General features: G+C 54.1%; 10 protein-coding genes across 10 annotated transcripts; 5 read left to right on the top strand and 5 right to left on the bottom strand.

Annotated features, from left to right (window-relative positions):
• Positions 1 to 24: 24 nt before the first annotated feature.
• On the bottom strand, positions 25 to 3,835 carry M409DRAFT_63940 (uncharacterized protein; the record flags this gene model as incomplete). The annotated part of the gene is made up of 2 exons (XM_033815841.1): positions 25 to 1,742; positions 1,795 to 3,835. 2 exons carry the CDS (start codon positions 3,833 to 3,835, stop codon positions 25 to 27), a joined length of 3,759 nt encoding a protein of 1,252 aa, XP_033671804.1.
• Positions 3,836 to 4,541: 706 nt separating this feature from the next.
• Positions 4,542 to 6,591, bottom strand: M409DRAFT_63939 (uncharacterized protein; the record flags this gene model as incomplete). Its single annotated transcript, XM_033815840.1, has 4 exons — positions 4,542 to 5,568; positions 5,621 to 5,719; positions 5,771 to 6,409; positions 6,467 to 6,591. The coding sequence occupies 4 exons, from the start codon at positions 6,589 to 6,591 to the stop codon at positions 4,542 to 4,544; spliced, it is 1,890 nt and encodes a 629-aa protein (XP_033671803.1).
• A 508-nt stretch (positions 6,592 to 7,099) lies between these two features.
• Positions 7,100 to 9,271, top strand: M409DRAFT_63938 (uncharacterized protein; the record flags this gene model as incomplete). Its single annotated transcript, XM_033815839.1, has 3 exons — positions 7,100 to 7,199; positions 7,356 to 7,636; positions 7,772 to 9,271. The coding sequence occupies 3 exons, from the start codon at positions 7,100 to 7,102 to the stop codon at positions 9,269 to 9,271; spliced, it is 1,881 nt and encodes a 626-aa protein (XP_033671802.1).
• A 381-nt stretch (positions 9,272 to 9,652) lies between these two features.
• Positions 9,653 to 10,702, top strand: M409DRAFT_63937 (uncharacterized protein; the record flags this gene model as incomplete). Its single annotated transcript, XM_033815838.1, has 1 exon — positions 9,653 to 10,702. One exon carries the CDS (start codon positions 9,653 to 9,655, stop codon positions 10,700 to 10,702), a length of 1,050 nt encoding a protein of 349 aa, XP_033671801.1.
• A 235-nt stretch (positions 10,703 to 10,937) lies between these two features.
• On the bottom strand, positions 10,938 to 12,692 carry M409DRAFT_63936 (uncharacterized protein; the record flags this gene model as incomplete). Its single annotated transcript, XM_033815837.1, has 1 exon — positions 10,938 to 12,692. The coding sequence occupies one exon, from the start codon at positions 12,690 to 12,692 to the stop codon at positions 10,938 to 10,940; it is 1,755 nt and encodes a 584-aa protein (XP_033671800.1).
• A 677-nt stretch (positions 12,693 to 13,369) lies between these two features.
• M409DRAFT_18883 (uncharacterized protein) lies at positions 13,370 to 16,375 on the top strand (the record flags this gene model as incomplete). Its single annotated transcript, XM_033804691.1, has 1 exon — positions 13,370 to 16,375. The coding sequence occupies one exon, from the start codon at positions 13,370 to 13,372 to the stop codon at positions 16,373 to 16,375; it is 3,006 nt and encodes a 1,001-aa protein (XP_033671799.1).
• Positions 16,376 to 16,741: 366 nt separating this feature from the next.
• On the bottom strand, positions 16,742 to 17,763 carry M409DRAFT_18882 (uncharacterized protein; the record flags this gene model as incomplete). The annotated part of the gene is made up of 2 exons (XM_033804690.1): positions 16,742 to 17,250; positions 17,319 to 17,763. The coding sequence occupies 2 exons, from the start codon at positions 17,761 to 17,763 to the stop codon at positions 16,742 to 16,744; spliced, it is 954 nt and encodes a 317-aa protein (XP_033671798.1).
• A 2,164-nt stretch (positions 17,764 to 19,927) lies between these two features.
• On the top strand, positions 19,928 to 20,840 carry M409DRAFT_63934 (uncharacterized protein; the record flags this gene model as incomplete). Its single annotated transcript, XM_033815836.1, has 3 exons — positions 19,928 to 20,355; positions 20,438 to 20,594; positions 20,652 to 20,840. 3 exons carry the CDS (start codon positions 19,928 to 19,930, stop codon positions 20,838 to 20,840), a joined length of 774 nt encoding a protein of 257 aa, XP_033671797.1.
• A 307-nt stretch (positions 20,841 to 21,147) lies between these two features.
• Positions 21,148 to 23,094, top strand: M409DRAFT_18880 (uncharacterized protein; the record flags this gene model as incomplete). Its single annotated transcript, XM_033804689.1, has 1 exon — positions 21,148 to 23,094. One exon carries the CDS (start codon positions 21,148 to 21,150, stop codon positions 23,092 to 23,094), a length of 1,947 nt encoding a protein of 648 aa, XP_033671796.1.
• Positions 23,095 to 23,480: 386 nt separating this feature from the next.
• Positions 23,481 to 24,647, bottom strand: M409DRAFT_18879 (uncharacterized protein; the record flags this gene model as incomplete). Its single annotated transcript, XM_033804688.1, has 1 exon — positions 23,481 to 24,647. The coding sequence occupies one exon, from the start codon at positions 24,645 to 24,647 to the stop codon at positions 23,481 to 23,483; it is 1,167 nt and encodes a 388-aa protein (XP_033671795.1).
• Between the last annotated feature and the right edge of the window lie 173 nt (positions 24,648 to 24,820).

The raw sequence follows: 24,820 nt of genomic DNA, 5'->3' as shown, positions 1-24,820 counted from the left end.
CGCCTTGAAATCACCTCAGCCCCATCACCTCCTTCGCCGTCCACCTGGCAGAACTTCCCCTCTCAAAACCGCCACAAACGGCTCCCTCTCAATCCCCGTATGCGTCCTCCCATCACTCCCCGCAAACGTCCCATAGGCCCACGTCCACTCCCTTCCCCTCCCACCCTCCCCAATCTCCCGCAGCACATGACTTCCCGCGAAGAAAGCGATGTTCGACGCCACCGTCGACGGCAGCCTCGGCAGAACCTTCCAGGGCCTGCGAGCGTAGAAGAAGATCGTGGTGATGATGTAGCAGAGGAGGATGGCTTCGACAACGATGAAAGCTGGGGTGGAGAAGACGATACGGGTTTCTGGGGTGATGGTTGATCCCGGGATGATGGATTGGGGTCTTGCGGTGTTTGAGAGGAGGAGGTCGAGGTTGGAGCCGAGGAGGATGGCGAAGAGGGTTGTGTAGAGTGGGGAGAGTCTGTTCATGGCGTGTGAGGCGTCTGGAGGGGGAAGCGAGGGATCTAGGAGGGTCGTGTCGTTTGTGCTCTTTTTGATCAGGTAGTTGATGTAGTCGGATGGGAAGGAGTCGTTGTGCCAGGTAGCGCCGTTGTTGGTCAGGAACTGGTTCGCTTGGGCGATGAGATCCTGAGGTGATGAGCTGAAGTACGTGTCGATATCACCAGAGCTGAGGTTGGCAGATATCGATCGCTGGACTTGGCATCGACTGTCCACGACAATCTCAGCCGGGCCGATGTTCATCTTCGGCTTGCAGAGAATCATGGTCTCATTTCGTGACACGATCTTCATCTTTCGGAGGCCAAGATCAGTCAAGTCGAACCTGTCCCCTACGTATTCCAGATCGGCGCGCATCCATCCAGCGACGTAATGCTGTCTGCAGAACAGGTCGTGCTTCCCGTTACGCTCTTGCAGCATGGTTGCCATCTCGAGAGCAACGTGGCCAGGCTGGTAGTCCGAGAGGTAGCTGAGGCCTGGACGATCGTCTGGCGTAGTGTCCTGGGGCAGAGGCTGTTGGCCAACTCGAAAATCTGTGCAATTTACAATCCCGTCGCCGTTGTTGAGGGGGACCGTCAAGTTTGCTTCTGAAGCATCGTTGGAGAAACGTATACTATATGACTCTTCGTTCAGGGTCTGACAGTCCAGTTCGACACCAAGAGCGGTTGTCTTGAATTGAAACGAAGTATTGACGAGGCTCGATTCGGTATTCAACGGTAGGTATACCGTAGTGCTGTCTGTCCAAGGGGGCAATGGGGTATTGGCAGTGAGATTCGACATATCGCGATAGAACTGGTCTGAAGTAGTGCCGCCTTGGAAAGTGTTGGATGTCTTGCTGTTGAAAGGTAACCCAGTTCCGTTCAACTCCTTGAACTTAGCATCCCGGACCGGAGTGAAGGTTGATGACGTTACAATAGAACGTGTCGCCTCGTTCATCAGACCACCAAGCGCAACAGCGAGTACATTGGCCGCCAGGACCATGAGGCAGACCACCATCAAAACGAAGTGGCGCGCTCTGACGGCTTTCCAGAACAAGAACTGAGGTGGCAAGGAGCTGTAGTCGAGATTAACCGAACGTCGTCCAGGGGCATTGCCTTTTCGAAGCTGCTCGTAGGGCAACAGCAGACAATACATCTTGTTGAGCAGAAGCCAAAAGGGTTCTATCAACGTAGCAAGTGCAATGGGAATGTAGTTCTCGAGAAGCTGCCTCACAAACGTCGAGTTTGACGGCAGCGCCAGCCCTACAAAATCAGTGAGTGATGTGATATGCTGTTGCGAAGCACTGTAACGCACCATTCTGTTGACGTGCTTTGAAATATAGCACTGTAAAGGTGATTATCGCAGCGATTTGAAGCGACAGGAAAACAGCACCAATGCCGAGCTTCATCTCAATGGGTCTTACTCCAGGTCCCTTTGAAGTCGGTTCGTTGTCATCCTCGCTCGATTGTGAGAGTGTAGTGCCAGTCAAGGGCATTGCTTCTAGTCCGACTTCGTCCTCGCTGTTTCGAATGCGCAGCAAAGGTCCTTCGCGACATTCATCGTTGTATTCTAAGTACAGATGCGTGTCCTGCAGCGCCTTGTCAATCTTAGTGGAGTCGGCGTCGTCAAGATGAGAGAAAGTCTTGATCAGCGCTGGATCATGGGCACTGAAATCCATCAAGCTTCGAAGGGTAGCAACATCGCCTGTCAGCTTATTCGGGCGCCGCGTTATCGTGGCAAATATGCCAATTGCCAATACGGCAATGAGAGCCAGAATGGCAGTAGCAGCGTAAGCAAATCCAGGTATGACAACCACAGCCTGGGTAACGTACGATCGGCGAGCGAATTGATCACTCGAAGTATCCAGATCTGAGCCGAGAATCTCAGTCAAGTGACGTGCGAACAGCAGCCGATATGCAGCCTGGTACGATAGGCGGAGGGTTTCGTGGTCCAGGTACGACTCAAGCGGGAGTTGAGTAGTGGCAATAGCAAACGGTGCCATCTTCGAGATGTAAGCAAGATTCAGGGGTATGTTCACCAGGTATGCTTTCTGGTCGGGGAAGTTGCTCGTGGGGAAGTCGATGCGAGCATCGCCGCCAGTTCCGGCACTCATTTGCCATTCGAAGGCTGTGGTGTTCACCATGTTCAGGGGAAGGGTTTCCCTCTCGCCGAGTGCACCGACTCCGAGGACAGCCTTGGAAGGGAGGCTAATTGACGCATTGTGCGCTTTCTGCTTGTAATATGTCGGTTCGCAGAACAGTGATGTCTCTTGGATCTGCTTCAGGTCATCGAAAGTGCCGTTGAATATTGCTGCTGGGCTGCTTTTCGTCAACCTCACGAAGAACGAGTGCTCAAACAACTCGTTGCAGTAATTTGACAGATAGTAGTCTGCCTTTCCATCTTGGTTCGAGTAACCCACATACATGGTGTCGAAGGGCTTCGACGTATCATTGCCTCCCATTGGTCGATAAGTCGGTCCGTAGAAACTGCAGCCACGAGAGGTGTTGTACCAGACGATGCCTGCTTGTTTCTCCCAGCGCACAGGCTCTTCGCAAGATATGTCAAGGCTGTAAAGATATGTCTCACCAGTTAAGATGGCATTGCGGCCATCTATCCTCTCTTCATCGCTAGAAGAACCGAACTCAGCAAGCACAAAGTCCCTCGTCATGAACGGTGGTAATGTCTCATTGAGCCAGGCAATGTTCGAGACGAACTGGGCGTACTCTCCAAAGAGATCGGGCTGCTGATCGACCGGAGTATACGAAGAAGAGTACCCGCTTGAAATGTCTTCGACAGCGGTCACCGTGCGAACAGCAAATATTCCAGCCTGTAAAGGTGTGATACCCCAGAGAACCAGCATCATGATTGTTGACGCCGACAAAACGTGCCAATGTCGATTTTTGAAGGCGATGAATGGCACGTTGACCAGGAATTCCAAAGGGTAGTTCAACAAGACTGAAAGTCTTCCCGTTGCTCCCCCCTCCCTCGAAACCTGAAACCAAGGCTCCAACCGCTTCACATCCAAATCGACCCACGTCCACAGAAACCCATACACCACCGAAACAATCGTCGGCAGATACAAATAACAAAAAGCCCTCCTTAGCGGAAGCTCATTGATATCCTCCGCGAAGATGATGCCTTGGTCTCGACGGCTGACGTATAAGAGGTATTGGACGATGACGATGAGGACGAGCGTGGTCAGGATGAGGGCGAGGAGGTAGGGTTTGCGGAGGGTGAGGGGGAGCCATGGTCTCTTTGATTGTGGTGGTTTCTTCTTGTCGGTGGTGGGCGGTGTGTTGATTATGGTTGTGGTGATGAAGGGTTTCCAGTGTGGTTTGATGGATCCATGAGACATGTGTGTATTGATCGAAGTTCGATGAGATTGTGATGAGGCCGCTCAGCAAAGAAGATCTGTATTGTCTTTTTTGAAGGACCATCGTAGGAAGCCGAGCATATACTTCTCGTTTCCGTCAAGGCCAATGTCAGTAAGAGGCACAGCAAAAAGATCCACAATACGTTTTTAGAAACTTAACCGCCGGAGAGAGCGTAGCGATATGCAGCCTCGAGAATCGATAGCCAGGGTCTTTCTGGGAGAGACATTGCTGCACCTTGGACTGCAGAACAGAGTACAATAGATATCATCACGTTTCATCTCATCCTCTTTTCAAGACCATCTTCGTGCTGTTCGAGAGAAGTGAAGAGTAGTCATCTTTGAATGCTGCTGATCGGGCCAAAAGCCTCCGTGAAGGGCCAGCCATGGCACTCTTGGTACGAGAGTTGCAGATAGAGCCATCGTGTCGAGAAGCGCCATACCGATAATGGGCGCGTATCTGTTGACCCAAGATATTCGAAGAAAGCAAGTCCGCGTTTCACGAGCCGCCGTCTCCTCAAGGCGATGTGCACGGGCCGCCACGACCAGGCCTGCTCTTGACCACACCTCTCTCCAGGTGAACGCAATCCAAAAGACTAACCGTGCGAGAATATCAAGGATGTAGGAAAATGCTCATTCATAACTTCATACAGCCGTAAAAATCTCCACTCTATATCCAAACGTCAAAAGATCAAGCCCACGAGAAGTGCTCCATATGCAGATAGATCTCCTTCGAGCCACCCTCCTTGACAATGTGCAACTGTCTCTTCGCAACTGCGTTCGCGACATCATTCTGCATGCTCAGCGGGCCACACGTGAAAACACCCAGCGTCCTCTCATTCGCCTGGACCTCGTTCTCCTTGGCGATGATCAAAGGCAAGTTGGGGCGATTGACTTCATGCTGGATGCACTTTGGTCGACCAGCGGGTTTGGGGCTTCCTTCAGAGTCGGATTTGGAAGTTTCAGACACTTCAGGCGCGGAGATCTCGGGTCCCTTTTCGGGATCGTTGAGTTTTTGGAGGAATTGGCCTGTGAGTTTGGGTGCTTCTGCGTTTTGAGACGAGCCGGTGTAGTACATCTCGACGCTGAGGTTGGCACCGGCGAGGGTATCGACAGGGCAGGCGGCGAGTTCCTGGGCGACGGCCTTTTCGAACCAGGTTTGTGTCGCCAGGTCTCGCGTGGCCAGGATGACTCGCAGCGACAGATTGCTTTGCTTCTCGACCGTCTGCGTCTGCAACCGTCGAAGGAAGGCGGCAATGAGAGGCAGGATCCAGCCAGCGCCTGATCCACCAGCAATGACCACGCTGCGATCACACGCTGCCAACTTCTGCATGTCGATGCCGCCGTACGGGCCATCTAGAATGACACGCATCTGGCTCTCTGGGTGCGCCTCGACGTATCTTGCCAACTTGGCTGTGAATCCTCCCTGTGGTCGAATGTAGAAGACCAATTCCGACTCCGCTCCAGATGTTCGGCTCGGGAGCGAGCATGCCGTGAAGGGATGAATCGTGAATGCGTGCAGACCGAGGGACATGAATCGGACGAAGAAGTGTTGTCCTGCCTTCCATCTTGCTTGAGTCGGCACGCTGACTCGGATGAAGCCGTTGGCGGCAATGCTGAGGGTAGCGCGGTGGTTGACGCCGTATTGGAGGTAGATGCGGAGTTGACGGTGCAGCCACGAGGCGGCGAAGAGGACGACGGTGACCACGAAGTATTGTCTGTGATTTGTCAGTGCGACGTACCGTTGGTCATGTACTCATCAACACTTACGCAGATGTCAACGTCCAGTCGCAATGAAAGAAGAAGAACAAGCAAAAGATAAGAGCGGCCAGGAAATGCGAGAACTTGAACCACTCGTAGCAGAAGTTCCTAACGTCATGTCAGCCAACACCCACAACCACCATCGAACTTCACACTCACCTCAACGGCCCAAACGAAGCAAACGTCAACCAAGCCTGCGCCAGCAGCGCAACAACCCCGGTCCAGTAAAAGATCGAAGTATCCCACTGCTCCACCATATCGCCAATGCGAATATGATACACGATAAACGGGAACGTATGGATCAGCGCCAGCACAAACATAGCATACGAGATCCAGCGGTGGAAGACCTGAAGTTTCTCATGCGACACGCCGGTGACCATCGAGATGAGGTTGCTCTTGCCGGCGGTCATGATGACGAAGGGCAAGCAGCCTGTCGCCAGCCAGCCAGAGCGGGTCGCGATGGGCATGGAGCTGCCGTAGCTGGGTTCGCTGCCGTTGTAGTTGGGCCAGTAGTAAGGCTTGGGTCCGAGAGTCATGGAGAGGAAGTAGATCAAGCCTGCGCCGCCGAGGAGGAGGATACCGAGGGGTGCGGAGTTCCAGTTCAGGGCGTTGATGCGCCAGCTTCGGTAGGATAGCCATCGTAGGCGCGCCATTACTCTCCGGACGGGTCTTGATCGCATTGTGCTCTTTGGGGTGAATTCCGTGAGGATGAAGCCGATGGCGAAGAGGATGATGGCTGTCATGAAGAAAGCCACGGTTGGCAGCGCATATCGGTGGTCTGCTTCGTACCAGAAATGCCTTGTAAATACGTTAGTTCATTCTGCGCAATGCTGCTTATGCCGCTGAATCGCATACCAGTATCCAGTCTGATACTCGCACTGCCACGTCGTGTTGAACTCGCACTCATACTCGCGGGAGCCATCCAGTGTGATAGGACTGTCAAACCACGGCGTGCCGTGCATCATCATCATGTCGTCCATGGCGGGCTAGTAGACGTCGCCGTCGCGATCTCAATCAATCGTATCTCACTGAAGCAAGGGTGTGTCCAGGCTAGCAATTCGTAATAGACGGTCGTCGCGAACTGGACTAGAAAATCGCAGAAACCAGCGAACAAGAATCCGTGGATTACTTCCGGGACACTTGCCACATGGCACAGTAGTATTAGAGTCCTAGTAGGGTAGTAGGGTGCAAAAAATTGGAGATGAGAAGGTTTCAGGCCCAGACCTGAGGACCCCGAGGCAAGGGTCACTCAATTGCCTTTCCGGGAGTGGAAACTTGCTCAGAATCCTCCCTATGGCTGCGCAAGTTAACGGCCTCTTCGCCAATCACGAACAATGATTTTCTCAACAGTCAACGACGTCCACGGCTGACGGCAGAACACCTCGTGCAGCTCTGGGGATCGTGGGAAAGCATGGCCAAGGCGTGCGAGGCTAAATATCGTTCGCTTGGCCTGGCGAGGGTTCGACTTCGACCAGGCTGCGCTACGCGATGACAATGGACGTCTTAGCATTCGTTGTTGGTCTTTTGGGCCTTGTGTCGAGAGTAGCCGCGACTGGACCAGTGCCTGTCACTAGGAGTGGTCTCGCTGGTATTCAGGGCTTTTACTTCTACAACCCATACTGCGGCCATGGGTGCTTTCGATCGTTCTCGCCCTTCGAACTCCAATGCTCGACGACAATCAGCGAGGGAGGCCATACAACCAGTGCCACATCTGCCCACGATCTGGCGGTATGTCGTGCCTCAGACTTCCCATACCTGAGCTCGATAGCCTGGTGCATGCACGAGTTCTGTCCGTCGAGTGTTCGAGCTTCGACGATTGAGGAGTTCTGGGAGACGGAGATCACTGGAGATGTTAGCATTCTTCCGCAGTGGAGCTATGGCGAGGTGCTGGCGAATATCTCCACTCCACCGACGATGGCCGCGAACTCGTCGGACATGATGATGGTCTTGAACATGACCATGCTCACGACGGAAGCCAACTTCCAGGCGACGTGGATCACACTGTATTACTTCTTCCGCGAGACTGCTCAGGAGTCTTACTATGGGTATGCTTGAAGGGATCATCCTGCAATCTTGTGAGCTTTCGCGCTGACGACGTTCTCCAGACTCGCCATCTGCTTGACCTCGTTCGGCCTACCACTCTTGCTCACATGGCTGCAGTACCCTCGCTCGATGTATGGTCTGGTCCAACGGATTAGACCATACATCTGGCCCAGCACAGTCGGAAGCTACCACGACCGACCACTGCCATACCTGATCGGCAACGCCCCGACAGTCGGCCAAGGATTCTACATCGCGGTGGTGACAATCCTGAACATCATCTTCCTCTGCATTGGTTACAAGACCGCGTGGCCGCGACAAGAGAACCAGTGGTATAAGAACCGATATCAAGAGCTCATGGCGTACTGGATGTGGCGCACTGGTGTACTGGCGTTTTGCAACATGCCGGTTTTGTTCCTGTTCTCGAGCAGAAACAACATCCTGTTGTGGTTGACCAACTGGTCGCATTCGACTTACATGGTGCTCCATCGGTGGATTGCCAGATTGTTTCTCTTGCAGACCTTGCTGCACTCCATCCTGGCTCTAGTGCTGTACACCAACACCGGATCTTATTCCACATCCTTGAAGACTGGATGGTGGATATGGGGCTGCGTCGCGACAGTGGCTGCCGTCATCATTGTGCTGACCAGCTTCCTCTTCATTCGCCAACAAGCCTATGAGCTCTTCTTGGTCACTCACGTTATCATGGCTGTCATCGTCGTGGTCGGCTGCTGGTACCATGTCTACATTGGATACGAGAACACTTTTGGGTACGAGACATGGCTGTACGCCACGATTGCCGTCTGGTTCTTCGATCGACTCGTACGTATCGGCCGCATCATTGACACGGGAATACGACATGCAAAGGTTACTGAAGTAGGCTCGACAATCGTTCGCATCGACATACCTCGCATCCGGTGGGCGGAGCCTGGTCGTTGCGTTTATGTGTACTTCCCGTCGCTCAGTCCGTTCAAGCCGTGGGAGAACCACCCGTTCTCAACAATCCCCACAGAATTGCTATCCAGGCACAAGGACAGTGACGGGTCTGCCTCATCATTCAAGGATTTGGAGAAGAGCGACCCGGTGACTGTAGCCCCGGTTTCCTCGGATACAGCAATCGACAGCAAAACTTACACAAATTCTGGCCTGACGTTGTTCGTCCGCAAGAGCACCGGGACCACGAGATATCTGAGAGAAGACAAGAGGATGCCGGTGCTTCTTGAAGGTCCATACCCGACGAACCCGACCAAGGCAGTTCTACGAAGTGACCGTCTACTGCTCATTGGAGGCGGTATTGGCGTCACCGGTCTGATGCCATTCGTGGACCGCCATCCTAACATCAAGCTCATGTATGGCGTGAAGGCTGCTGATCAGTGCTTGGTGGATGCTCTGAGTGGCGTGTTGGAGGATATTCGTGAGAAAGAGATTGTCGTTGGCCAAAGACTTGGACTAGATGCCATGCTAAGAGCAGAGGCAGAGATGGGATGGTCCAAGATTGCAGTGATTGTGTGTGGCCCGGCCAGCATGTGCGATGATGTGAGGTCCATTGTGTCCAAGCTTGGAAGAGAAAAGGCGGGAGAGTGTTCGTTCGAGCTGGAGATAGATGCCTTCTCGCGTTGATAGTCTTGAAATGATGCCACGGCCGATGTTTAGCATGTGAAGGAAGAAGAAGTGAATGACGCGACACGTGAAGAGTGCGGGCGCCGGAGCCAGGTCCGCTGTGATTACGTAGCGGGCCAAAGCTCCAGTCGGCCATCTCATGAAGCCACACACGACCTCTTGACCTCCGCCTCTTCTGATCATTACACCCTCACCGACACCCTCATCCTCGACGATACCTTCCTACTACCACTTCTACCCCATCATCCCTGCCTATCGAGAACATCCACCACAATCATGGTAGGCACCACCGCCTCCCCTCCATAGCTCATCAGCTAACATCCCCCACAGTCGTACTACTACGATGACACCGACCCGATGCAAATGTACCGCAACGCCATGATGAACCGGGGCGGTCGCGCCCGCCGCTTCGACGAGTACTACCGCTGCTACCCCATCGCCATGATGCCAGGCCCGGAGCGCGAAGCCGCCAACCACGGCGGCAAGATCTTCCTGCCGGCGTCCGCCCTCGACAAGCTCACGCAGCTGCACATCACGTACCCGATGCTCTTCGAGCTGATCAACGGCGGCAAGGGCAAGAGCACGCACGCGGGTGTGCTGGAGTTCACGGCGGAGGAGGGACGCTGCTACCTGCCGTACTGGACGATGACGGTGCTGGGGATGGATCCGGGGGATCTGATCGAGATCAAGAGCACGGATTTGCCGCCGGGGAGGTTCATCAAGCTGCAGCCGCAGAATGTCAATTTTCTGGATATTAGCGATCCGAAGGCGGTGCTGGAGACGGCGTTTCGGAATTTCTCGTGTTTGTCGCTGGGGGATGTGTTTACGTTCTCGTACAACGACACGGTGTATGAGATTGCGGTGCTGGAAGTGAAGCCGGATGGGGAGAAGCATGCGATTAGTGTGCAGGAGACGGATCTGGAGGTCGACTTTGCTCCACCGGTGGGGTATCAAGAGCCGCAGAAGACGAGTGGGACGAGCACACCGAGGAGTATTGGGTCGACGATGGCGAGTAAGGGAGGCGTGATGCACACTGAGGGAAGCATGGCACAGGCGATCAACTACTCCTCCATCGCGCCAAACTCATCAGAAGCCGCGAAAGGTGCAGCGAAGGCGTCGTCGAACTTTGGTGGTTCAGGACAGCGTCTGGTTGCGAAGAAGGGCAAGTCAGCCATCGCCACTCCCACATCCACACCCGGCACATCGACTCCGATCCCAGGCTCTGGCAGCTCAGTGAGCATACCAGGCATCGGCAAGACGTCTAAGAAGCGTAACGGACCACAGCCCCTGCGATTACCGCCCGGCAAGCTCTTCTTCGGCTACGAGATCAAGCCGCTGAAGAACAAGGACGAAGAGGCGAAGGAGCAAGAGAAGAAACACTACTTCACGGGCGAGGGACAGACTCTTCGGAAGAAGAAGGATCAGAAGTGAAGGGAAGATGATGAGATTGGAATGGCTGTGACGATACCAACAGCGCGACAGGACTGTACCGGCGCTTGATGACTTTTTCTAGATAGACACCTTGGAGCATAGCGTGGCGTTGGGAGAATAGGAATGAGGAGATCATGAACCACCTCGAAAGGCCCGTAGCCTGAGATTGAAGCGTAAGCTCAATGATAGCAACGCAATCCAAAAAAAGCCACCAAAAAGGCTTCACCATCATCCATCACTGCTTGACCTTCTTCTTCTCCGGTCCCTCATCCTCATCCTCATCCTCATCCTCCCCATCACTAACCTCCGCATAAATCGTCTTCGGCTGCGTCTCCTTCCACGCATTCGTAAACAAAGGATCCTTCTCCGCCTTGTCCGCATACCGCAACAACGCCTCCCTCGGATCCTCATCCCGCAGACTACTCAGCGGGATCTGACTCTTGACATACTCCGCATCGGGGTTGCCCTTCGCGAAAGGCGTCGTCGCGGGCATATGTGGTCTGCGCGGGTCACGACTGCGACCACTCGCCGTGAGGCCTACGGTGGGGTGCCGCGAGGCGAAGGACGCTGTCGCGGGGAGGGAGGAGCCTCCGGGAGTGATGACGGCGTCGCCGGAGATGCCGTGCGAGGTGTCGGTGGTGAGGCTGGGGTCGTCGTCGATGTGGCGGCGTTTCGGGGCGCGGGACATGACGGTTTTGGCGCCGGCTTGTGAGGTGGACGGGTTGTAGAGGAGGTGGGTTTCGGCGTTGGCGGAGCCCGTGAGGATTTGGTTGAGTTTCGGGTGCCAGAGGACGGTGATCAGCGGGGAGGAAGGGGTTACTGGTGTGATGAGGTCGGGCTGGAGGGTGAAGGGGTTGAGGATGTGGAGGTTTCCTTCGGCGGAGCCTGTGAGGATTTGGGAGCTCGTGGGCGAGAAGCGGATGTTGGTTGTCGGGTATTGGGAGGCCGTGGAGGGGTGGGAGATGCTCGTGATGGGGGCTTTGAATTTGCGTGTGTCCCAGAGTTTGATCGTGTCGTCGCCGCCTCGGGTTATGACTGAGCGGCCGTCGGCGCTGATGTCCAGGCCGCTGGTCCAGGTGTCTGGTGTGTGGGCGTTTTTTATTTCGGCGGCTGGTCGTGCGTATGGTCCCTCGCCGCTCCACATTACCAGACTGCCGTCGAGGGCTGTGGAGACGAGGAGGTTGTTTCCTCCTTGCATGGGTGAGCCCCATACGACTGCGGTCATTCTTGACCGGCCTGCTGAACCTGCAGCTCTCGACTTGTGTACGATGACCTCCTTCTGTTGTCTTGGGTTGTTGACGTCCCATATCCGCAGAGTGCTATCCGTACCCGCGGTCACACAGAGATTTCGGTCTGTCGGATGCCATGTGCCTGTGGTGACTTCTGAGATATGTCCCTTCGTATTGTGCATATCCCGCAGATACATATCACCCTTGGCAAACTCAGTCACTATCTCTCCGTCTCTTGATATGATCTTTGCTTGTGGTAGGGCGGTCGCAACCAGCACGTGGCTGGCAGAGAGCGGGTTGAAGAGGACCTGATTAACTGGATGCACTTCCACATTCGCAGAGCTCTTGGAGGCGTTGGGGTCGATGGATTTGAAGGCGCGTATGGTCGTAGGAGTCATAGAGGCAAAGTCGTGGAACTTGAGCGTGCAGTCCATAGAGCCAGTGATCAGTCTTCCACCTGAGGGATCCAGTGTCGCGGCGGTGACAGGTCTATCGTGCGTCTTGATGACCATCTCGTGCGATACCGGGAACTCATCCTCGTCGTCCGAATCATCGTCGTCGTCGTCTGAGCCGGGATCCCTCTCCTGCTTGCTCTGGATTTGCGCCTGGCCTGATTTCTCGTCCTTCGCGGGTCTCTTGCTGAGACCAATCTGCTTCTGCACGTTCGCCTCTCGTGATTGCTTGCCGAACGATGCTGTACCCAGGAACTTTTGAAGCTCATCGTCTTCCTCGACCTCGATTTCGGGGTCGCGGTCGTCCATGGTTGACAGCTGGAATCAGGCGAAGATGCAGGTACGAGAGTCAGAGAGCGAGGAAAGGTCGCACTTACGACTCCAGTCCGTGTGCTCGCCAACACCAAGGCGCGACTGATGACTCTAGTTGTGGTCTTCAGAAAGATGATTGCCGTTTTACTTGTGTAGTGGTTCACTTGGCAAGGTACATGAAGTGAGAAGTGAGAGCTTTATACCCAGAATCAAGAAGTGAGGTCTAAATTTTGTGGCTGGATGTCGCAAATTCTCCAATTCATGGTTCATGGGCTCTTTGGCGACAATTTGGGTATCAGAATAATCTTGAAAGTGCCTAATATCCGGTATTTATACCAGCTTCGTTTCAATGCATCTCGCGTGTGAGATATTGTCGTCGTTGTTCTTTTCGCTGCAACCCCAACAACCCTAACGCTAGTCAGAGAAAGGCCTCGGCTTCTGGCGGCATCTGCTTTGTTAGTCCCACCGGTTCTTTGTCCCGCTTTGCTTGAAGACGCGCCGACTCGCGTTCACATGCGTCGTCCTTTCCCTCACTCACTTCTCGTTCTTGCCACGACATCACGTGTTGCACAGTCCTCCTTGGATATTGGACTGCCAACATGTTCGCTACATTCTTGAACCGCTCGAGAGAAATTCCAATAACAACTATCATCACCACACATTACTCTTGAGCTATGCCTCTCCCATTCGGGGAGATATGCACATTACTTTCGCGTCTCGAGGAAATCGAGACAAGCGACCCTCCAGTCCTCCCGAAAGACAAGTATCCCAGGACCAAGGAGATCATCGAGAGTTGGTTCAAGTCGCACCGACGACCGATCAATGAGCTCGATGCCGAAGGGACGGCGGCCTTGCTTTCGACATTGCTCCCAGAATGGCGGACGGATCGAGTACATGGTATCCAGACCGCGAACCTGTACCGTATTCTGTGCCGAGCCATGGAGCTGGGCATAACTAGGAGACCCATTCTGGAGCAGTACAAGCAACCCGGAAAGGGCGACATTGGATTATGCTTGGAGCGGGTCATGAGACTCGGAGGAGGACCGCCAGCCAAACCCGTTGTCATGGTCGAGGAAGTTGACGACATGCTGCAGATGCTTGCGGGAGGTAGTCGACACTCAGGCCCTTCAATACCTCGACTTCCACCAAGCTCTTCAGAACAACGGGACAAGACCATCGGTAATATCCTTTTCAGATGTGAACCAAATGAAGGCAAGTGGCTTGCCCGACTCATTCTCAAAGATTTTTCTCCCGTCCGTATTGATGAGAAGCTTATCCTCAAGAACCTCCACTTCCTTTTGGAGGACCTGCTCAATTTTCAGCGAGACTTTCATGCCGCAGCGACCCTTCTCAAGGGGGAATTTCAAGACTACCCCTGTCGACCGGACCCAATGTCCGAAAGGCTTCACAAACGGGGAGTAGCTGCTCGCATGCGGCCGGTCGTTGGTATCAAGGTCGGTCGGCCCAAGTTCGACAAAGCAAGAGATGTCAAGTATGTGCTTTCGACTCTCGCTGGAAAGGAGTGGGCTTTGGAGCGCAAGTACGATGGCGAGTATTGCGAGATCCACGTCGATCTCCAGAAATCAACGGACCCAAAGCAATGCATCACGATCTTCGCGAAGAGCGGCAAAGACTCGACTCAAGACAAGAAAGGCCTCCACGACACGCTGGTCAAGAGCCTGCGTTTGGGCCAGCCGGACTGTCGCTTCGAACGTCAAGCAATCCTTCTCGGCGAGATGGTCGTATACTCCGACGAAGATCGAGAAATAATGCCGTTTGAGAAGATCCGAAAGCATGTTACTCGATCTGGTGTATCCATTGGCACCGATGCCGACTCGCAACCTCATGACCATGAACATCTTGCGATCGTCTTCTTCGACTTGCTTCTCTTGGACGATGAAGTAGTCATGAACAGGCCTGTGAACGAGCGCCGCAATTGGCTGCGTGAAACGTATCTCAAGATACCTGGACGTGCCATTGGCGCGGAATGGAGGACTGTCGATTTCTCCGATATCGAAAGCGGCGAAGAGAAGTTGCTTCAGCAGTTTGCTGCCGCCATCGCTCGTCGGACAGAAGGCCTGGTGCTGAAGCCTTTGAATGTGCCCTACTTCTCCTTGGAAGGTGACGCTCCTGACAAGCGGTATATCAAGGTGAAGAAAGACTATCTCAAAGGACTCGGTGATGAAGCAGACTTCGCGGTCATCGGCGCGAGTTACAATGCTCAGCAGGCAGCAACCAGCGGCCTCAAGGCACATGCGGTGAAATGGACAACCTTTCATCTTGGCTGCCTAACGAATCAGGAAGATGTGCGCAGAAACAACGCACGACCGGACTTTCAGTACGTTGGGTCAATCGACCAGGAGAAATGCATACCAAGACCTATTCTTGAAGCTGCCAACAACGAAGCCACGTTCCGAGCGAAGCCTTACGACCCTTCGAAGCAGCCGGAATCGTTCGATATTCGAACATTCCAAGTTGTCAAGATGGACCATGTATTCAACGAACCACTCGTGTTCGAAGTCCTGGGATCCGGTTTCGAGAAGCCATCGAATCGGAACTTCTTTATGCTGCGCCATCCTAGAGTCAAGAAGATGCACGAAGACCGCAGCTGGATTGATTGCATCACCTTTGAGCAGCTACAAGAACAGGGCGAGGTTAGCAGAGCAGCTCCTGAAGACTCAGAATTTCAAGAGACTCGTAGATGGATCAAGAGGCTGGAAGAACTGCTACCTAAGCATAGGAGAAAGGTGGAAAGGGAAAAGACTGCGTCGCCGAAATCAAGGAAGACCATTACTCCTCCTACGACCGGCCCAAGGCGACCCCGACAGCTGCAAAGTCCAATGGAACCGCAACTCAAGCGAATGGTCAATGAATTACCAACGCCATTGCCGTCATTTGGAGTGGAGAGGCTACCAAGCTCGCCATCACAAAGACCACCGCTGTTCCAGCGCCAAAGCTCCAAAAGACAGCGCGAGGATACTTCGAGACATCTACCTCTTCCCAAGAAAGCTCGGATTGAGTCAAATGAGAAGACCCCCGACAGCAGCCGGTCTTCAGTCATCTCGACCCCACTGGCGGAGCTGTCTACTAACATTGACCCTCCATCAGCCCGAGAAGCGTCCCGACAGACCCAGCGTTCACGAGCACTCTCAGAGCTGACACGAAAAGTAGCAGCATTCATCGGCCCCAGCCGGACTCCCTCAACACCCTCAAACAACGCCTCTCCCACCCCACCCTGCTCAGGCTCAAAATGTCCCTTCGCTAGCGCTACGGTCTACCTGACTCCCTGCATCTCCAAGACCCTCTACATTACGGAGGACCTCCTCAGCATGCACAACATCCACGTGGTTACCTCTCTATCCCATTGGGACCGCGCCAGCTTCGCGCACTCTCCACTCCCCGCCACCGTCTCCGAATCCCAATCCCACCCGGGCATGCGCAAAATCGTCCTCGTGGAACGCAAACGCCGAGCGGCGGTTCGAGATGTCGTGAAGAGGATCCAGGGGTTGACCGGAGGAGCGTTCAGGGAGAGGGTGGAAGTCTGGGATTGGAGAGTTTTGGAAGAATGCAAGAAACACGACAGAGGCACTGATAAAGTCAATAGACATTTCCTTGGGGCGACGGTTTGGGATTCTAGAAGGGAGAGGCCGATGTTTGTTAAGGAGTGCGATTGGCTTTGAATGATTTTGTGATACCCCTGCTTTCTGCATTGTCTTTTTGGGCTTGAGAAGTGCGTTCGGGGAAGAGGTTTGGGCTGTTGTTGATTCTGGTCATGAGATAGCGGCTTGAATGACAACCAGGAGATTTTTACATCTAGCCCCCTTCCACGACGGCTTGGGCGCAAGGTGACGAGGCCGTTACCCTCCATGAAGATTCCGCATGACGACAACCCCATCACTCATCCGTCAATCCATCAACCCCGACCTCCCTCGCAAGATCCGCATCAACAACAAACAACATCTTCCCTCTAACATCCGTCCCCTCCACCAAAAGCTCATGAGCCCTCACCGCATCCCTCAAAGGCAACAAACGACCAACAACAGGCTTCAGCTCCCCGTCCGAACTTTCTTCAAAATCTCATAAAAGTCTTGTCGCCAGACGTCGTTTGTCTCTTGATAGTACGCCCTCTCCACGCCCCAGTAAGTCATCCTCGGCCCCAACCGCTGAGCAAGAATTTCATCCGCTGATGCTGTAGTAGTCATCCCACTTCCGTCGCTAGCAATATCGCCCATGATCCCGATGGCTACGAGACGGCCTGTTCCGTCTTTGGTCGACTTGAGGCTTTGGCAGAGACTTTCCACGCTGCCTACGGCGTCGTAGGCGACGTCCACGCCTTGACCATTTGTTAGAGAACGGACTGCTTGAGAAAAGTTTGGATCTTTCCTGTCGACGGGTCTGACGCCTAGAGATCGCACGTAGTCGAACTTCGACGGGGAGCAGGTGCGGATCATCTCGAGGTCCATGTTGAAGGTTTTGACGAGCTGGGCTATGGCTGTGCCGACGCCCCCTGCCGCGGAGCCGATGAGGATGCTGGATTTTGGGGGGAGGGTTACGCCTGGACGAGCTGTTAGCCATCACCAGCAGAAGAGGGAGAATACTAGGCGAGAGAGTGACGACACATACCACACCTCCTCAACATCCCCCACGCCGTCATATAATTCAACGGCAACGCACAAACACCCAACACATCATCCCCCTTTCCCAACCCCAACAACTCCCCAAACTCCATCTCAAGATGCGTCGCATGCGCCCCGATCATACACATCGCCGCGGCTCGATCCCCCACCGCAAAACCCCCACAATCATCGCCCAAGGCAACGATCTCGCCCACCAGGTCGTAGCCGGGCGTGAAACCTGGCGTGCGGCATCGCTCGTTGGGATAGCCGCCGACTCGTTGGATGTTATCGGGGCCGGCGATTCCGGCGACGAGGATGCGGAGGAGGGCTTTGCGGGGTGGGAGGGTTGTTGGGAGGGGAGAGGTGGTTTGCCACTGGAGGACGCTTGGGGGGCCGAAGCGGGTGATTGTCCAGCGGCCGGGGTGGGTGGGTGTTGGTGCTGTTGTGAGCATGTTCGCAAGAAGTGCTTTCCGGAAGAGCACACTCTGTGAAGGAAGTTGGGAAGGGAAGGGAGGGGGGGGCATGTTTGTCTTGACGTGGCCGTATCTGGGTGGATGCAGCCTTCCCGGCCGAGAGGGAGAATGTCCGCAAATGTCCGTGAATGTCCGCAAGTGTCCGTGAATGTCCGCGTTTTGCGCACTTCGCAGCTTGCAGAGCATGCCACCAACTCGATTTTACCTCTCCTCACACCACTGCTGAATACTTGGTGGCCACTTTCACCACAAGATGCCCCTCTCATGCCGCTATTGTCGCGAACTCAAGCGCCGCTGTGACAGACAGAAGCCCGCTTGCTCGTTATGCGTCAAGGCGGAGCGCGAGTGCGTTTATCCACGGCGGAAACCGAGAGCGGCAGCAGCAGTGTCTGGCCGCGATGAGGCTCCTACGACTCGGCATACTGAAGATACTGCCATGGATTCAGCACTGGGCGCGGATGTTGAGGTTGACAATGGCAACAGATATGTGCCGTTCCTATTTCTGGACTCGGCTCTGGCAAGACAGATACGACCTTGCGCAGCCTCGACTGTCCTGTGGAAGGATGTTGCGCCGCCAGAACTGCAGTATGACTTGCTTCAGATCAAGGCCATTAGTCAAGGATACTTCGAAAGTACCCATCAGTGGTTTCCCGTCGGTGTGTGCCTGAAGCTTTTTCCGTTATCAAACCTCGCTGCTGACATGCATCAACACTCACTCGGAGGCGTACCTTACGCCTACTCACGTCTATGCGGACAGTCGTCAAAGCAGAAGAAGGCGTTCTATTTGCAGCAATGGCGCTGTCTGCCTCGCCATCGCCTTCTCAGCAGCTTTACGAAACTCTCAAGGCCGCCATAGCTACGTGCGAGAGCGCGGGAGATATATCAACAAATTTGCTCGCCGCCCAAGTTCTCAAAGCCTTGCACGAGATCGCTAGTGGGCTCTACCCTGCGGCCTACTATTCAGTAGCGTCCTGCATCCGTTCATGCATGATACTTGGCCTCCACAACAAACGAACAGCAGCAGCCCTAGGCCCCAAAGTCGATGCATGGACTGAGCTCGAGGAGCGGCGACGACTGTGGTGGGCGTCACTAATCTTAGATCGATACGTTCATGCAGGATTCACATATCGCCCCCTTTTCTATCCAGTTCTGGATCGAAGTGAAGTGCTGCCTGCTGATGATACTGCCTGGGATTGTGGATATCTCTCCTGCAACTCTTTGCTCGTGATGAGTTTCGGCAGCACGGGAACGGTAGCGCCATTCGCACGGCTGTGTCAGGCTGCTCACTTACTTGGGAAGTCATGTCAGCATGCCGACGATCATTTCTCTGCAGTTGACTTGGACTATCATTCGCAAGAAGCGTACTCCTTGGGACGTGCTGCCTCGTCGTTTCTGACAGTTGTCGAGCAGGAGCTTGCCAGCACTGAAGAAGGCTGCAGACATGTCCTTCATGGCGCCTTTGCCCTCTGCTGCAGCGCCTTGCTCTCGCTCTACTACACCCATTGCTGCTTAGACGATGACGCCTTGGCCCTCGCAGATGAAGAGGCAAAGGTCCGGGACCAAGGCATCCGCATTGAGTTGCAGAGGTTCGCCATCGCCGGGCTCGCGAGTATCACCAAGACTGTGCTCGACTTCAGTCAGCAGCTGTACGCCTTGTGCGAAGAGGGCAACGCGCATCAGATCAACCCTCTTACGTTGCATTCGCTGTATCAGGCAGGCAAAACGTGTGTATGGCACGCCAGGGAGACAGGTGAGCCATTTTACCAGGAGGGCCTTCAGCAGATCAGGCGGACTTTGCGGGCTTTGGAACCAACGTGGGCCAGTGCAGGTATAGTACAATAGTACAATGAACCGTGAATAGGCGGACTGTGTGACTCCTTGCTGACTGTATGCTTTCAGGCCAGTATCTGCAACTCCTGGAAATTACCCAGAGAGGCGCCTGTGAGCCGTTCTAGTATGTCCAAGAACGTCCGCATAAGCCCCTTGTCCGCAAAAGTCCGCTTGGGGCATGTGATGCGAACATTCCACTACTCAGCTCAAGAATGGCCCTATTACCTGCGGACGTCCATATATACATAAGACACCTGCCTGTAGTGTGGCTGGCTTGCAGCAACAGCAAGTAGACCAACCTATTCTGCCCACCATGTCTTCCTTCGTCATCACAGGCACCTCCAGGGGCATCGGCTTAGAATTGGTCGCGCAACTCCTACAATATCCGCAAGCAGAGGTCTCGCACATATTCGCCATCACCCGCAGCAACCCGTCGCCTCAACTACAAGACCTCCTGCAGCGCCACCAGGGCCGTCTCTTCAACGTCATCGTTCAAGACCTGACCGACAATGCCCGCGTAGCGTCAGCAGTGTCCGAGATTGAGGCTGCGCTCCTAACTGGTCAAGGCATAGACTACTTGATCGACAACGCTGGCATCATGCCTTGGACTTCGCCCGTTTCCGCCGCGAAAAAAGAGGTGCTGCTTGACTGTTTCAATGTCAATGTCGTTGCGGCGCATACGATCACTTCTGCTCTCATCCCATTGTTGAGTAAAGGGGATAAGAAGACCGTTGTGAACCTGTATGTCAAAGACAATCACCTTCAACCACTCGAAAAAGCAATATCGGTGAAAACCTTGGAGCTGGTCACTGATATGCAGCAGCTCGACAGCGATGGGCTCCATAGCCTACACCCCCTGCTACACCTTCGCCCAAACCCCCGAATACAAAATCTCCAAAGCCGCCATGAACATGCTCACCGCCCAATACGCGCTAGAATTCGCCGATCAAGGCTTCACATTCCTTGCCATCTCTCCTGGCGTAAGCTCCCCCTTCCTCATCATCAAAACCTCCTTGCTAAAGCGTGCATTATTGCAGGGGGTCAAAACCGACCTCGGTGGTCCTTCAGGCGATCTGGAGGTCTCGATAGCTGTTCAAGCGATTCGCGAGATTTTGGTCGATGAGGGGAGGAAGGAGAGGAATGGGAAGTTCTTCAATGTTAGGGTTGAGGGGTGGGAGAGTGCGGAGGGGCCGAATCAGTATGATGGGAGGGAGATTCCTTGGTAAGGTAGGTGGGGGTTTTGTCAGTGATTGTGCGAGGGCTATTGCTAGAAGGAGAGCTGGGGACTGAGTCGGGGTTAGGGGCTTTTCAGGCGGTTGTGGGTGAAGGGTTTAGATTCAACTCTCGCAGCCTGATGGGGATGCGAATGCCAAGCCATGACGCTCTCACATGCAGCCAGCTGTGCCGCACTCCACACACACACTCTCTCATCCGGCTGTCTTCTTCGTACGCAGCAACTTACTCGATGAGCAACACCCTGCCACATTCCCACCACTCTCCGAGCCCGGCCTCTCCATCCAACGATTCTACACCATGGTCGCCACAAGTAGTCCAGCTGAGCTATGGAGCTATATTTTTGAATATCTAGAGAGACCTAGCCTTCGAAGCCTCTCAGTCGTCGACCATGGATTCCGCTCCATCGCTGCACCGCTCATGTTCAGGGCCATAACCATCCACCAGGATCAGGCGCCGCAGTTTCAGCTAATGCTCCAACAGACAGCATACAATAAACACGTCCGGGTCTTGGAAGTCTGCGACCAACTAGAACCAACTCTGGACCAGGAGGACGCTTTTTCCAAACCTGAAAAAGTATTTGCCTACTTGCCGGACTACTGGCCTCCTCAGAAGACGCACGCGCGAGACCCATCTTGGCAACCCGTCGCTGCCTTGCTACGATCTCTTCCAGTGCTGACCGACTTGATCTGGACATGTCCACAGCAGTTTCCGACTTGCCTCTTGAGGAGTTTGCATGATAACGTGCGTTTCGCGGCATGTAGACTACATCTACGAACGTTCCGACTTCGCAGTCTGGCTACCACAGAGACCATCATTGATGCGCATGAGTTGGAGCTTGTACAGTCTCCTAACTTGTACAGCATTTGGGTTTGCTATGATGGAGACGATGTCTCGGGCAGTACAATTCGATTACCAGAAGCTGTATCTTGCGCTATGAACGGCGTAGCTCCTAATTTGCGCGTTGTGCGACTACGACAGGCAATCATCCAGATGCTTCCGGCATTCCCATTGAGCGCGAGCCAAAATCACGAGAATAAGAAGATACGAGGCTTGAATTCTCTTCTCCCACTTCAAGAGCGCCACTGTGGCAGTGTAGAGCAACTTCAGCTTATCGGAGCTGGCCCAGCGCTTCGAGCCGAACAAGTGGTGGGTTGGTCAGAATGTACTGATTTCAACTCTCTTCGAACACTCATACTGGACGCCGATATTCAGGGCGAGGCTCTCTCTTCACTTGCGGGTTACAATTTCCCCAATCTTACCACTTTGGCCCTGTCGCTACAGATCGAGGCTGGTATGATGAGTATCCCCGAAAATCGACCCTACGACTCCATCTCCGGACCGGCTCGAGATTTTCTTTGCAGCCTACCACCACTTAGGAAACTAAGGCTGAAGGGAGAAATTCGACATAGCTCTTTACAGGACGTGCTAGTGTATCATGGCCCAGCACTACGAACCTTGCAGCTTATCCCGAGCGGATACAGCCCACATCGGCTCTCACTTCTACCCAGGGAAGTACGGTGGATAGGAGCCTACTGCCGAGTCCTACAGAATCTCAGTCTCCAAATCCTCCGGTCTCGTGGAGACGCCGACGAAGTGGCCGCATATTCGTCCCTGGGAAGTATCCCATGTCTCCAAACGCTAGATTTAAGACTCGATGCATCAGACTACATCGCCCTACGCAACGAGGAGGGCATCGAAGAACCGGACCCAGACCCCGCTCCTTGGGCCCCAATCCTCGCCCCTGCGAAGCCGCATTTCGACGACTTCGATAGGGAGTTCGGGAGCTTTCGGGACAGCGGCGGGCTGCTGGATCCGCTTAAGGGCCAATTCAGAGACATGTTCGTCAATGCTGCTCTGGATCGGAAGCTCGTACAGTCCATCTTTGTGAAACTTTCTGGAGCGAAACCCGCTCGGAGCATGCCTTTTGATCGAGTGGAAATTCGATCTGTAGGTGGTGGGGATTTTGGGAAAGGACCGACTCCAGCTGCTATCGCTACGGTGATGAGAGAGATTCAACGTAGGTGGCTTTTTCAGACGGAGTGGAGCTCTGACGAACCGGGCAGGGGCTTTCGTGTTACGGAGCTCGAGTATAACGAGACGTTGAATGATACTCACCTTGATCTTGTTGGGAGCGACTTGGGCAACGAGGACGGTTTAGATCCGAGAGCGGCTTTGATTTTCAGAAGGTTGTGGGCGACCGAGGGCGATTGGCGAAGAGATTGGCATAGTTTCCCTCTGGCTTGACGCGAAAAATGCCTTATGGGGACTTCTTTGTCCCTTCTTTCCATTTTGGAGGGGAGGTCTAGCCATGTGGTTTGTCGATGTTGTGGTCGCTGGACAAGGTGTCTTGGAAATCCTTTTTGCCCCGGGGGTTGGAGTTTTGTGCTGTCCGTGATTTTTACAAGGCCAGAGCCTTGCTAATAATGCTAATGCCAACGCCATGCTTGAATTGGCGAGGGACAATGATACAGAGCGCAGTCTGGGACTTTGAACCCTGGGCATAGATGGTGGTAGAATCGGAAGTCATCGTTTGTATTGATGTGAAAGAAGGTACGTGAAGCTACTGAATTGAATATCAAATCCTATCTGTCACAAAAATCTTGACTGAGAATGAGCCAGATACGAATGTCTCATGCCCGGTGCTCAGAGGTAGTGCTAGACGCAGAGCCGTACGCTGAGTCAGAGTCAGGGAGAGGAATCGTAGCTGGGTCTGGACTACCCTCACCAACCTCCTCAACGCTGGCTCGCTGCGGAGTCGTTGATGCATCGTGCTCCTGCTTAATACCAGAGAGAGTGCCAGGTCCAGTAGAAGATCCTGCCACACCCTCCTCCGGGGCTTCCTCGTGCTTCACAGGCACTGAACCCTCCCCAGCCTCCTCCCCCTTTCTCGTCCGCTGAACATTCTTAGACAGGTCATCGAAGAACTTGCCCAGCTCCAGTCGAAATTCCAAGGGGTACGACTCGAAGAGTACTCGCCCCATGTCGTTGATTTTGTCGGTATGGTCACCATCTCCGAGGTCGGCGTCTCTGACCAGCTCATTGAGTTGCATGAGGACCAATTCGGCTTTCTGTGCTATCGCTCTGGTCTCCCGCTGCTCCGTTGTCATGTTTCCCTCTGGATGAGCCTTGGCGAGATCTCCAATGTGGTCCCAGATTGCATTGTAGTCGACGTCTTCGTCATTCTCGATGTCGACGTCCGCGTTGGTTGCCTCGCTGGCCTCGCCACGAGCTGAGTTTGCTGAATGCCGGCGCCGATGTGTCGGCTGTGCTTGAGAAGCACGGCTGCGTGCGTTACGATCTCGATGAACGTTGACCAAGTGAGCGAGGTGTTCGGACGCGAATTCCTCAGAACCTGGCGGCCCATGCTGCGCACACAGGCCAAGCCTCGCAAACTCCTCATCCCTCGGAGCATCAAGCAACATATTCAAAAGAGAAGTCTGCACCTCCACCGTCAAGAACGGCATATGACGACGGCCCTCAATGCTCTCAGGCAATGGGACTCTCCTCACTGGGCCATTGACATTCCGCACATAGTCCTCTCCAATGAGGACAATATCGTGCAACGACCCCAGAACCTCGCCGATGCACTCCTGGATCTGCTGGACCTCGCCGTGGGCGTGGGCGTGGAAGAGCCGTTGTTCGGCGGTGGTGGAAGGGTTCTCGTAGAAACGTCTCTGTTCGGCTTCGAGGAGTCTCTGTCTTGCGATTGCGTGGAGGGTGTTGACGATGTATACGAGCCAGTCGCTTCTCGCTTCGATGCCGTAGAGGGGTTGGCTATGTCTCGTGGGGTTCGACATGTTGAGAGGTGTTTGTTGGGTTCGTCCAAAGTATGGTATGGTCTCGATGGGATTGTGTTGTGTTGCTGTGGTAAGTGTTGAAGAGGAAGACCGTTGAGAGTATGGCTGTTCGTAAGAGGACTGGGGTGCGGTTAAATAGCAGCGACCTGTGTTCTTGTTACAACATTGCCCAC

This window comes from Zasmidium cellare (assembly GCF_010093935.1).
Source record: "Zasmidium cellare ATCC 36951 unplaced genomic scaffold M409scaffold_6, whole genome shotgun sequence".
NCBI classification, from domain to species: Eukaryota; Fungi; Ascomycota; class Dothideomycetes; order Mycosphaerellales; family Mycosphaerellaceae; genus Zasmidium; species Zasmidium cellare.
The sequence above is the reverse complement of the archived record's forward strand: the minus strand, read 5'-3'. Positions and strand labels throughout refer to the sequence as shown.